At 37.0% G+C, this 12,780-nt stretch overlaps 1 protein-coding gene across 3 annotated transcripts in view; it reads right to left on the bottom strand.

The window, feature by feature from the left end:
• The window catches only part of cnih3 (cornichon family AMPA receptor auxiliary protein 3), a 79,436-nt gene that overhangs the window by 54,263 nt on the left and 12,393 nt on the right, over positions 1 to 12,780 (bottom strand). For all 3 annotated transcript variants that reach the window (XR_532515.2, XM_008398569.2, XM_008398566.2), the window contains exon 2: positions 7,086 to 7,154. Coding sequence is in view for 2 of the 3 variants with exons in the window: in XM_008398569.2 (XP_008396791.1) it covers positions 7,086 to 7,154 (69 nt within the window). In the remaining variant the exon portion in view is untranslated. The remainder of the gene's footprint in view (positions 1 to 7,085; positions 7,155 to 12,780) is intronic.

The raw sequence follows: 12,780 nt of genomic DNA, 5'->3' as shown, positions 1-12,780 counted from the left end.
ATGTCTCGTTAAAACAAGAAAGTTTCTCATTTTAAAGAGATATTGCTCCTCTATTTATTTCCTAGTTTTGGCATTTAAGCACTTCTGTATTTTAGGAAACGTGAACACAAAAACCTTTCATTGATTACAAGGTTTTCCTGTGGCAGCAAACATTGTCAGAGATCTCTAGCCAAGTATTACAGCGAAGCTCACAGATCACAACGATCCGTGCAGTTAATTACAGCTGGCCTGTAGAGCTTGATTTATGTGATCCGTCTGATAGATGCCCATCTCTGTGAAGCCATTTGTCTTCCTCTTCCTCTTCAGAGACTTTCTTCYCATATCAGCTGCTGAAAGAACTTCTAATGGGCTTCAGTCAGGACTGTTCATTACTTGTTCCTATTAACTTTTCTTTGCATGTTCTCCTCTATCKTCTGGTTCTCCAAGTGTTAATTTACACTCTCTCGTTATATTTATAGCTTCATTGTGCCTTTGGCACTTTGACTCAGCAGACTTGCTCTTTTTAAGCATTGCTGCCCTAACCTCTCATCCAGGAGGCCAAACGGGAGCAGGAGTCGGTTTGGGTTTTTTCCTTTTCTGGTCCCCTCAGTTCGGGCCTTTGAAACCAGATGAGATCTTGAGGGTTTCCTGCCAAAAGTGACTGATAGGAGTGAAATAGTGGGAATATTTTGGCAGGTGGCTGGTGTTAACGTGCTCACTTGGCTCTGCAGCCTCTTCCTAATTATGATTTCTCCCAGTATGGAGCCCCAGCTTATGATGCGCTGCGACTGCAAGATCTATCTGTTCTCACTGGCGTCTCCAGCAGAAAGCTAAATAAATGTGCAATGTGAATAAAGTTTGAAGTTTTTATCTGATTCAGCTAGAGGTGTGTGATACTGCATATTCTGGTATCGATCCRATACCAAGTGTCCGTATTGCCGATACTGATACGTTTTATTTAAGAGCAGTACATCAAACTTCTTAATTTTTGGTAGTTTTGTAGTAAGACAGAATGTGGACAAAGTTTATAGGTGTCTACACAATACTTCAGTAAAATATTAACATGACTTGTACTAATTTTACCTAAACAAAAGTGAAAAAAAATCATCATTTGAGAGCAAATAAGAACAACAATCTTTTTTATTATTAAAAAAAAAAAAGAAAAACTACAAGGTAAAAATAAAGCAAACTTTCAATAAGGAATCTGAGACKTAAGTATCTAAAGTAAAACTGAAATTCAAAACACTGACAATTACTTCAATTGAGATTTATGTGACAGATGGAAGAAATGAAAATGAACAAAGTTCCTGATTAGGAAGTGAGCACAAAATGTAAGTGTTGGCATGTTTTGTTTTTTTTTTTTATGTGACATGTTTGGATGTTCAGTGGTCAAATATAAAAGGAAGTCCTCCATCCATATTAACATAATATTCATAGTGATGTACATAATGTTTGAAGGTGGAAAATCTTGTAAAAGTAATGTTCTGTTGAACCACAGCAGTCAGTTTCATTTGTGTATTTAAGTATTTTAATTTGCACTTGGWAGCTGATTTCAGATGGTTTTTTTTGTTGGCCAAATTTAGTTCACATTTATATTAATTTATTTGTTTTACATTTTCTTTGACTTGTGTTGTCTGATTTTTGTATACATTTATATGTGAACATATATTTTATTCTGGTGACTACATCAAAAAGAACATAAAAAAACTGCTTTGAAGTTTTATATTTGTTTGAATAAGTCCAATATAAAAAAGCTGAAACTGYGGAATATCATCTGTGATATCATTATTGATAAATTAAACAATGTATCGTGATATTTTTTGGTAGTATAGCCCACCTGTACACAGTAGTATCGATCCAATCCTGATRCATATTTGGTGTCGATATTATCAATATTTTGGATCAATCTCCCTAGCTCTAGTTTCAGCCCTTTTTTAGACATTTGCCAGTAAACTAAAAGGTGTTGTAGACTCCGTCTGGTCTGTTCTGCAGTTTTCTGCATAATCACCTCCAACTGTGTAGTCACGGTCGTCTCCTCCCCNTTTGACATATTAATTTGAAAACGAATTTATTTTCAAATTTATTTTGAAAATAAATTTGCATAGAGCTCATCACCTCTAGGATGAGGTGGTTTTTCAGCCACATTGAAATTGGCTTATTTCTCAAAACTGCAATGGAAACACATTATTTGCATTGCAGAACTCACAAGATCAACAACCGGATGTTACTACTGGTGAAAACCACAAAGAAGAAGATGACAGGAAGTAGTGGSAGGATSAYGAAGAAGCTCATTCACATGTGATTTTAATTGCATTTCTTATTTAWTGGAAACAACGTAATTGTGAAATTGTGTTTTTTTTYYCCCGGTATTAGTGGAATATCTACATACCTTGGAGCTCATTTGTAATGGAAACACAGCTACTGTTGGTAGAACTGTTCTATTGGCAGAACTTTGTGCCGTCTGAAGCTGAATTTGAATGAGTTCCACTGGATGGTACATTGCAGAATCTGAATTGTTCAACTTGAATAAATGTTTTTATAAACTGAATTTGAATTAGCATAACTTCAAATCGAGTGTACTGGTTTAGAAATGGGTGTCACTAAATTAAGATGGATTTTCATATTTTGAAACTGAATGTATTTGTTTTGAAGCTGTATCGGCCGATATTTCATCTAAGTGAAATTCTAGTCAGCCCAATAGCTACTTTCAGTATCAGTTCTCATCATTCAGTTTCAGTTCTGAAATTCAAATTCAGTTCTTAAATTCATTTATTTGGGTCAGACATGTTTGAGATAGAGTAATAAAGTGCAAATAATAGGACTATGTAGTACTTTAGCGATAGCGGTAGCCACTGGCCGTGGTGCAGATCCTGCCCTAAGGGTATGACGGCTCAAGGCTGATCGACCTGAAGCTTCTGCAAAAGATTTTCATGGACATCCAGTTTTTGCATGGGGCTCATTTCTGTTTGTTATGTGGGGGCAGTTAGGCTGAATGACTTTCAAAATGCTGCTCAGTAATTGATCTCCAAACTAGCATGAAGAGCGTAGACGAGGTGGAGACATTAGATCGACCTTCACTTRTCCAGGCAGAGCAATTTAAAAGCAAATTTAGCAGAACTGCCTTATACCAGCTTGGACAATGAAGCCCTGGTGACGAAGCGTTGGTGGATGTCCATYGATGTTAACAGCTGTGAAATCAATTTCCCATAAAAGACTGGAAGATAAGCTGGGAGGACAGCCATGAATCCATCAGAGGACTCACAGTGAGCAGTTGTGACTGGGTGCTTGCCCCATAAAGATGTTCCAAACTTACACCAGGAAAAATCTTTGAATGYAAAGAATCCAGTATRTTTATAATTAGAGCTGCACTGAGCCCATATTAATATTTGTATCRGTTCTGATATTGAAAAAACATTGTAGATYAGGTRTTGGTGACAAGGTGACCAATCCATAAGGGCAGATCTATTAATTCTAATTCTACGCTTTGTGCTGTGAGCGACGTCATGCTTTATTAATTACTTTACATTATATTAAAATTCCTAATTCCACATTCTCAACAATTTGAAAGAAAGTTTGTTGCAGTTTATTTTTTATGTACATGTTCGACCAAAGGTAGTCAACCTTTTGTTTTAATCAGTTTCTTTATTATTTATTTTCCATTGGCTGTTATTCTCCTAATTGCACTGAGTGAAATAATTCAAGTTGTTTTTACATGTTTGACTAAGCTTGTGAAGATACTGGTGTATTTAAGTGTGCTATGCTAGTACAGTTTTATCAGATATTTTTTTATGTCAGAGTTTTAAATAATCTGTTTTTCTGTATCAGTATCGGCCGATATTCAGATATCTGTATTGAAAGTGAAAAAGTGGATCGGTCCATCCATAGCTCCAGGTTTGTAGAATCCAGGAATGCAGGCTGCTTCCACCATCAGGGGTAAAACAAAAAGAGTGGCTTTCAAGCGCTCATTGAATTCCAGCATGGTTCCTGGATAAAATGCCATCTGTGCAGTTGTTTTCATAAAATCTCTTTGCTACTGAATATTCCATGGTCAGCTGTTAGCGGAAGCTTTTGGGAACGACAACTACTGAGCTATAAAGTGATTAGACCTTGTAACATCACAGAGCTGGGTCAGTGAATGATGATGTTCATAAGGTACTTAGATCCCCAAGTTTCTGAAGAGTCAATAGAGTCAAAACTCTTTACGAGTTTGTTTTTTTTGTGTGTGTGTGGTTTTGGGAACTGACGGTCTAATGGGACAACCCAACCGCTTCCTCCTCTGTCTGACCGTCACATCTGCCACCCAAAGGATTAAAAGGCGCAAAGTTAAAAATATTAAAAATCACAATATGACATTGTCATTGCATTATTTAGGGTAGTTCAAATTATGCACTCATTTAGAAAAAATATACAATGTAAAGGTGTTGCTTGTTTTTATTACAAAACCATTGATATAGATAGTGTTTTTATTTTTTTATGTCCATAAGCTTCAGTTGATGTTCACTAAAGACTGCTAATATTTCCAAATCCTGTATGTTCACTGACAGAATTAAGATCTATTCTTTCTTCCTCTTACGTTATTTTCAAAGACTTAAATGATGTTGAACAAGCTAACCTTGAGTTTCCTCTCCACACTAACAACTGAAGAGACATTTCATCGGTACCACCTGACAGATGGATAAAACATACTTATTGAAAGAAATCATTTTTATTGCAATAAATGCTTTTCAACTAAAAGTAATCAAGAGGTGAATCTCATATTTCAACATACAATAACTCACATGAAGAGTTGTCATAAGAGTCTATGTTTTTCAGGTAGGATGGTATCATCCTCATTCGTTTCGTTCATACAGGTTTGGCCGTATAAACATTGGGAAGAAAATAAAACAGAAGTTAACCTTGAATTAAAATTCCAATTAATAGCAACTTCATGAAAGCGTCTTTCAGGGGTAGGAAGTTCAGGGCTACGTCTTCAACCTACTGCAGCAGTGAGGAACAGGAAAAGGAGGGGTTCGGGAACCTGGAGAGATGGAGGGAAAGAAAAGTTCAAGCAAGGGAAAATTAGATGAAACCTTTTGTACCTGTTTCCCCTGCTGGATTCTTTGATGCGTTCTCTATTGCATAATGATATGCAAATATGACAAAATATGAAAGTGCTTCTGAGTGGGGGGAAATCTGTCTAATGCACTGCTGTCAGACTTTTGAAATACCTTTCAAGCTGACTAATTTAGTTATGCCTCTTCAAAAATCCTTCAGCCAGGTCTTCCTCTGCCTGTCTACCTGCTTCCTTCTTCAATTTAATGTTCACGCAAGTTCCCATTTTTCTGTCAGTTTTACTCCCTCTCTAATGTTTCTGTCCTCCTTTTCCTGCTCATCCCCAAAGACATCTAGAAGTCATTACGCCACAGAAACTGTACTTTGCAGACCTCTTAAGTCAAAGTCACCTTCAGACCAACTGCTGGTGCTTTGTGATGCATTATTGAGTTAGTAAAAGCCCTTAAGACTCAAAGGAGAAGAGTTTAGATGCGGAATCCTAAACAACTTTATTAGGGGCAGATTGTCTGAGCAGGCCAATGCTCTATGTTCTGAACCATAACCTCTCTGCATTGTTTCTAGACAGTTTTAAAGGCGAAAGCAAACTTTTGAAGCGACACAAAAAAGATTTGTAGAACAACTTGCTTGTGTGTCTTCCAAGAGGATTTTAATTGACACAAAAAGCAGAAGAAAATAAGATTTTGCTTACAAAAACACCCAGTAATGTCATTTAAAAGYCTAGAAGTTTAAATCACCCATTACTACTTTACTTCCTGTCATCCTGTCAYGTTACGGTCTTACGAGACAATAATGAGCAAGGCATGCAATGGATAGTCAATAATCTGGCATCCACAATGTCAAAGGCAACTGGTTGCGGCTTTTATAGATATTTGAATCACTTTTCTTGACAGAATAGGTAGGCATCATTTAAATTTGTTGATTTCTGTGCACAGATTCAGATATCAGTCCTAGTCCGTGTTTTTTAACCCTTGTGTGTGCAAGGACTGAGGCAAACGTAGAGGACTGTGGAAAATGACACAAGTTTTAGGTGTGTGGGGTCGGTTGGACCCCATTTCTGGACACAAGGGTTAAGCATTACATAGGAAGCACATTCAGAAAGCTCTACGTTCAGGTGAGACCAAGACTGAGATGTTTCACCACAATGACAAGGAATGTGTTTGGAAGAGTCAAGGTGAAGAACATTGCACCATGAAAGAACATTGTCTATCATGGTAGATTTGTTTGCTTTGCTACCAGTAATGAATGTATGATTACCTCAAACCTGGTCTCTTATCAGCACTTAGATGGTTGGCACTCAGACACAGTTGGGTTTTCCAAAAGGTCAATGTTCTCAAACAGACATCAAAACTGCTTTAAGAATAGATTAACCAGGCAGATGGTAAGCTTCTAAGAGGTCTCTGACTTCAACTTTAATTCAAACTGTATTGTTGAAGCTGGRTCTGTAGTAACCTAGCAACTTAAATGAACATTGCTAATTCTAATAASAGTGGTTGGRCATYCAGCCCCTCCAGGACATTGGGAYGCTACGATCACAACTATTAATGCAAAGTCACTTATAATTGCAAATTTTGCGCTGACTTGCAAATTTTCACAAGTAATCGCAACATTTCCTCAAATCTGATTAATCACCTTAACAATTTTGCTCTTTTCTCGTTTTTTTTTTTTTTTTACCAATTACTGTAACTTGGCTGAAGTTTTACCAGTCCTCATAGGCCCCTTCTAATTTAACTTCCCATTTCATAACGTCTCTTGAAAGTTCAACCTGTAAGTTGAAAGCATGTGTGGTGCTAAATGCTACTATTTGCCCTTCTTTTGGCAAAAACCATTTTGAGCTGTTCTGTAGGATTTGCTTAAATTGTACGTAGCGTTCATGTAMGCTTGAATGACCAATGTGRAATTCTTYGTTTTCACTTTGATAATTCATCARGACAGGATTTTAACCCTCAAACATTAACAATCAAACATTCAGAAACTTGTGATGTGATWCARCTCACCTCAACTCAAATCCACTGTGATGAAATGTGAATRAAAACGACAAAAGAATGAACACCTACCGCATGGAGKGGATTGCCTTGATCGATCGGCACCTTAAAGTCAGCCTGGAGCTCGTCAAAAGCCGTTATCTGAGGGAGAAGGAAGGAAGACGTGTTGAGTGATCTAATGGGAGACGAAATGAGGCAGCAAAGAACGATTCTGAGGGAAAGTATGTCATYATCACCAACGGGCTGCAGAGGATTCATTCACCAAGCTGGGCAGCATGTGGTCATATCCTTCATTCTGCACTMACAGCTGGGTTAATGAATGAAACTCCATGTGCATGCACCTAGAGAGACATTCTTACTCTCAGGTCAGCTAAATAAAACTCAGAATAACGTAAATAGAATGTAAATGTCACATGACTATTTGAAAAAAGTCAACTTATAATTTTAGATAAATATCTACTACACTCTAAAAAGAAAATAGTTGAACCAACTTAATTGAATTGCYTCTGTAGGTAACAAGCAATTCAATTAAGTTTATCCAACTTAATTTATTAAGTTTAACCAATTCAATATATTATAATCATCCAACTCAATTTGTTAATTTATTTTTAAAATAACAGATTTAAGTCAGTCTTACTCAAATYATTTAGTTTACTTCAAAAATGGTAAATAAACTTATATAGTGCTTTTCCAGTGGCACTAGTGTAAAGTGCCACTGAAGGCACTTTACACTAGAGTCACATTCACTTAATGCACAGATCAGTAGGCAACTTGGGGTTAAGTGCCCAGGGGCACATTGACAGGTGGCAGGAGGAAGCTGGAATTGAACCTACAACCTTCCAATCACAAGATGACCACTCTACCCACAGAGCCACAGTCACTGACCAGGGAGTCTGTCCCTGGTCAGTGATGGTACTGTACTTAATTATTTCAAGTAAAGTCAAAGTAAAAAGGCCATTTAAGGGAAAGATTTGTGTATTTAGAGGACACTGTAAAAAGAGTATTACAATTTAGTTTGGAACTACTTAAACGTTTGAGTTGACTTTCTGTAGAATTAAGTCAAAGAGATTTAAAATGTTTATTAGAAGAAAATAAATGATTTGAGTATGAGTGACTTAAATTTGTCATGTTAAACCTCCTTATGAATTAAGTTATAAAAACTTAGCAAATTGAGACGGAAAGACTTAGTGAATTGAGTTGGATGATTATAATAAATTGAGTTGCCAGTTTGGTAGGATACCAAACTGGCATTGAACTCAATTGTTTTCAGTAAAGTCAAAGTGAAAAGTTTCTTTAGTTTAAAGATTTGTAAGTTTTGAGTTAAATGAACACAAAAAAGTAAGTTGTCATAGCAAAAGCAAAAGAACTGCAGCCCAAATACACTTTTTAGAGTGTATAGGAAAATTTCTGTCATAAAGAGAAAAACAAAAATATATTTTTTTCAATATTTTTAGGACTTAAAAATAAAGATAAAAAATGTATCTTGATTTATCTTCTTTTCTGTAGTACGAGAAATCATAAGAAGTGGGGGAAAAAACATATTCCAACCACATTACAAGAAAAACAGATGTAAAAGCATATGACTAGTACTTTTAATGTCATTCTTAGTAGAAATATTGTAGAAATAAACTAGAAAAACAACATCTGTCATTATATCTATATTTCAAACTTGACCTGATTCTTTTTCAGTTTTATCTAGTTATTACGAGCCATTGGTGCAAGTTGCACACTCTATGCAAAACCCGAACCTGTTTTAAAACATCACCCTGCTCTTTTATGTGCAGTTTTTTTAAATATGAAAAAAAAAAAAAAAATTTCACTGCTGACATTTCTATCAAGTGGCCATGACGATGGCCACATGCGGTTTGAGTCATTCTCCAGCGAATACAGCAGTGGATACGTCTGACTGAAGGTAACACCCCATCCCTCTGTGAAAAACTAAGCTTTCTTAATTCAGCTGTGATGGCGGGTCTGAACTCAACGACCTGCTTTATGATGGAGCCTTTGGAATGAAAATGCTAATGCTGTTGCTTTAGAATTTCATCTCACTGTACCGGATTATTGAACCCGAGTTCATTTTTTACAATGTTCTCAAGTCCGCATATTAAAAAAATCTATCAAGACTTTAGAGCTTCCACATTTAGTCACTTCACAATCCCAAACTTTGATAAATTTTTCTGGGATTTTTCTGGGATGTGATGAAAATCTGTAAAGTTTTGCATGCTGACTAACAGGTATTGCAACCTTTCCTGTTTTATGCACGGTTTCCTCTCAGGCTGTAGATTTTGTCATTGGAAATTTGGGTGGTAGAAAATGGGATTTTCTGTTATTTACTCAATACATAACTATTGGTTGTGTTTTGCGAGGAAATTATCACAACAACCACATTTAAAGAATGTTAACTTAGATAAAAAAAGAAAATGGGGCTATTATGGAGGTGCTGTGACATTTCCAGGGGGCGCTATAGAACCCCCTAGCGAAGCCCTAGTCAAATACGTAACTTCAGAAGCAGTAGAATTGGTTAAAGTTCAAATTGATTCAAACTTGCACATAATAGACTTAAGAGAATAAGATGGGTGGATTGGTATCCACCCACCACCGCACTGAGCTCATGTATCCAGTGACGACAGATCAACAAACGCATCACATCCGTTGGTGTCACCCTGGCAGCAGCAGATGTGACGGTACTGTAAAAGCAGATGTTCAGGCCAGACGAGCAGAGCCTCAGGAGAGGACTGTTTGTGTGCGTGAGAGAGCAAGAAAGACACTGATGGGAATGATACGAGTGTGTCACTCGCTGTGTTTCACACGTACTTCAACTTGTGTGTGCGTGTGTGTTTTCAGCAAAAGAAAACTTGAGATGAGCAGGTGTGTGCCACAGAAAGTTCTCCATGCATTCGGAGGTATATGAGCATGGAGGAAGCGGTGGCATGTGTTCAGGGAGATGACAGTTTCACACCAGCGTTGGCTTATTTCCCCGGATCCGCCCCCACACTGCAGGATGGCTCTTTACGTGTTATTTCCCAGCGGATCCTAATAGTGATCCTGGCTCATTGCTTGGCTCGGTTACAGCATGTTAGCTCCCCACACCCCAGGCTGCTCCTCATGGGCGACCAATACACACACACACGCAAACACACAGATTTAAAGTGTTCATCAATCCAAACAGAAAGTGTTTGTGAAGGCACTGGAACACACTCTTCTGCAGAGGCAGATGAAAGCAGAGCAGAAACATGCGTTTGCCTAGCCTACACATTCTGCTGCACATAAAGGAAATACACACTGAATGTTCTGTCAACGCTTCAGTCAGTGTGGTATCTTTCACTCCTTTCTGTCAATCAGTATGTGACTATTATACACAATGACCACTAAACTGCAAGCTAAGTTTCTAGAAAGTTCCTGGAAAGTCCTTCTGATCTGGATGAATTTGGTTCTCTAACGCCTCCTGATGGGTGTGGAAAGGCTTTAAAGGGGCTGGAACTACAGGATGCAAGTAATTGCATTTCCATTAGAAATGTGCTTAAATATTTGTTATTCTGTGGCAGGTTTTTCTCAACATTAGCTATTCTACTAATGTTGGAACCCGCCCCCCCCCACCCCCCAAATTTTGCATTACATTTCTCCAAAATTCACACTCGAATAAGTTTGTTCATGTGATAAATCATGCCAGTGACTGATGTAAACGGTTTCAAGAGATGTATTCATATTCCAGTCATGGTGATGGCACTCATCATCTATCAGCCATCAGAGGAGAGGTCGACGTCTTATTCAGGTGATGCAGCAACAAGCCCCGCCTACTTGGGAGAGGCTACGTATGCAGCATTTTTGGGGAAATTGTAGTCGGCCATTTTATAGAAGAGTTATGGATTCAACACTGTAAAATGACACACAACTTTTTATGATCTGTGATGCTGTGAGAGCTCTGGTGGAGCCAGTTACACATTGTCCAAAGAAACCCCTAAATCAACCATCATATTTCTACTACTTCCTGATGTCTTATTTGTGGTTTTTATCAAGTAGTAATTGATCATGTGATTTGTATGATGCGAAAAAAGTGTTTCTGGAACTTCCATACCCATGGAAGTTTTGCGAAATACATTTACTTCAATATTTGCTGACATGAGGTGGCTGAAAAACCACCTCATGTCAGCAAATATTTTTTTATTGACAAATTTTTCAAACAATTAGAGTGTTTCCATTAAACAAATGTATTATTGGAAATGTATTGCACAATTCTACGGTTAATGGAAAGTAGATAGCATCATGCTAAGGCAGCAGTGTAACAAGCACTTGCCCAACAGTCAGTCAAAACGGTCAGTAAAGGCCACAAGACACAAAGAATGTATCAAACAACACATGTTTAGCCGTTTTTCCTCAACTAGATAAAACCACCACAGGCACTACTGCTGCTATTAAATGTATTTACTTATTATTACTATGAAAATCACCTGGCATCAGTTTCTTAAACCTCCAGTGAGACTCAACAAATGCGACTCTATGCAGTCATTGGGATTTTCATCAGATAAAAACTATTTTACCATTTGGTGTAATGTATAAGTTAGGGCGATATTAAGAAAAAAAAATTAAAATTAAATTACAAGAATAAAGTCTTAGAAGATCTTTGGTCTTGCTGTGAAAAACCTGCAAATTAAAGGTTTGTTTTGTGAGAAGCAGTTAAGAAAACATGCTTTGTCAATTTTAATAACCTACTGAATAGCTGCGATTAAAATGCATAATTATGTTGAACCTTGAATTTAATCTAAATATTTTCCTTTAAACAAATGTGAGACTGATGAGAAACAATTGTTTAATTCATCTACAAATCTACATCGGTGCACTGGTAAATAATTTAAGCTTCTGGATTCCAGTATTTGTCCCTGGCTACACTTTTTTTTTTTTTTAACAGACATAAAACACACACACATGCACGTGCACACACACAATGTGAAAGTGACAGCCTGCTAGCAGCCGCAGTCTGCACTGAAACGAACTGCTTATGCAGAATTGGTCATGCCAAGAGGAGCCGTGTGCCAGTTTGTTAGTTATTTCTGCAAACCACACGCTCCTTCAAAGCAGCCTGTTAGAATCAACATTCCCAGAAAAACAAGACAAATAAAACCGCTGTCATTGCCCAAGGATATTCTGCACTTTACAGATTTGAGTTTATTTATCAAGTAAATGCTGCTCATGATTCTGTCTTGGTTGCATAATAACGGGGCAAATTATGTTCAAATCCAATTTTCAATTAGAAAAGTCTTGTTTTGTTTGTTTTTTTCAACCAAGTTGAAATATCAATGAACAGGACAAATAAAATTTATACATTTTATTTATATAAATTGTATGAGGTCAGAGAAAGACATTTATTAGAAATAAATTAGTTTCTCAGTTACAGCCGGATTGGGAATATTCATATTCATAGCATATTAAGGAAAATGATGATGCAAATGAAAAAGAAAACACTTTCCTTGTGTGAGGTAATGTATGGAGAGGATGAGTCTTGGTAAGTGTTGTGTGTATTAACATTTTAGTGCTATTTGTAATATTGAAACAAAATAAAGGGAAAATGTAACAGAGGGAAAAAGTAGACTTGAGCTGATTTAGCAGAAACAAAAATCCTTTTCAGACCATTAAATATAATAATTAAAGCAATGCACTAACACTGAACAAACTCAACTATGAATGTTAATCAAGGAAGAACCAAGAAAGAAGAAAATCCTGTCAGATTTGCATCCAGGTGGCACACAGAGCCGCCGTGACACATTACCAA

Source organism: Poecilia reticulata, linkage group LG21 (assembly GCF_000633615.1).
Source record: "Poecilia reticulata strain Guanapo linkage group LG21, Guppy_female_1.0+MT, whole genome shotgun sequence".
Classification (NCBI taxonomy): Eukaryota; Metazoa; Chordata; class Actinopteri; order Cyprinodontiformes; family Poeciliidae; genus Poecilia; species Poecilia reticulata.
This window is presented reverse-complemented; position numbering and strand designations above follow the sequence as displayed.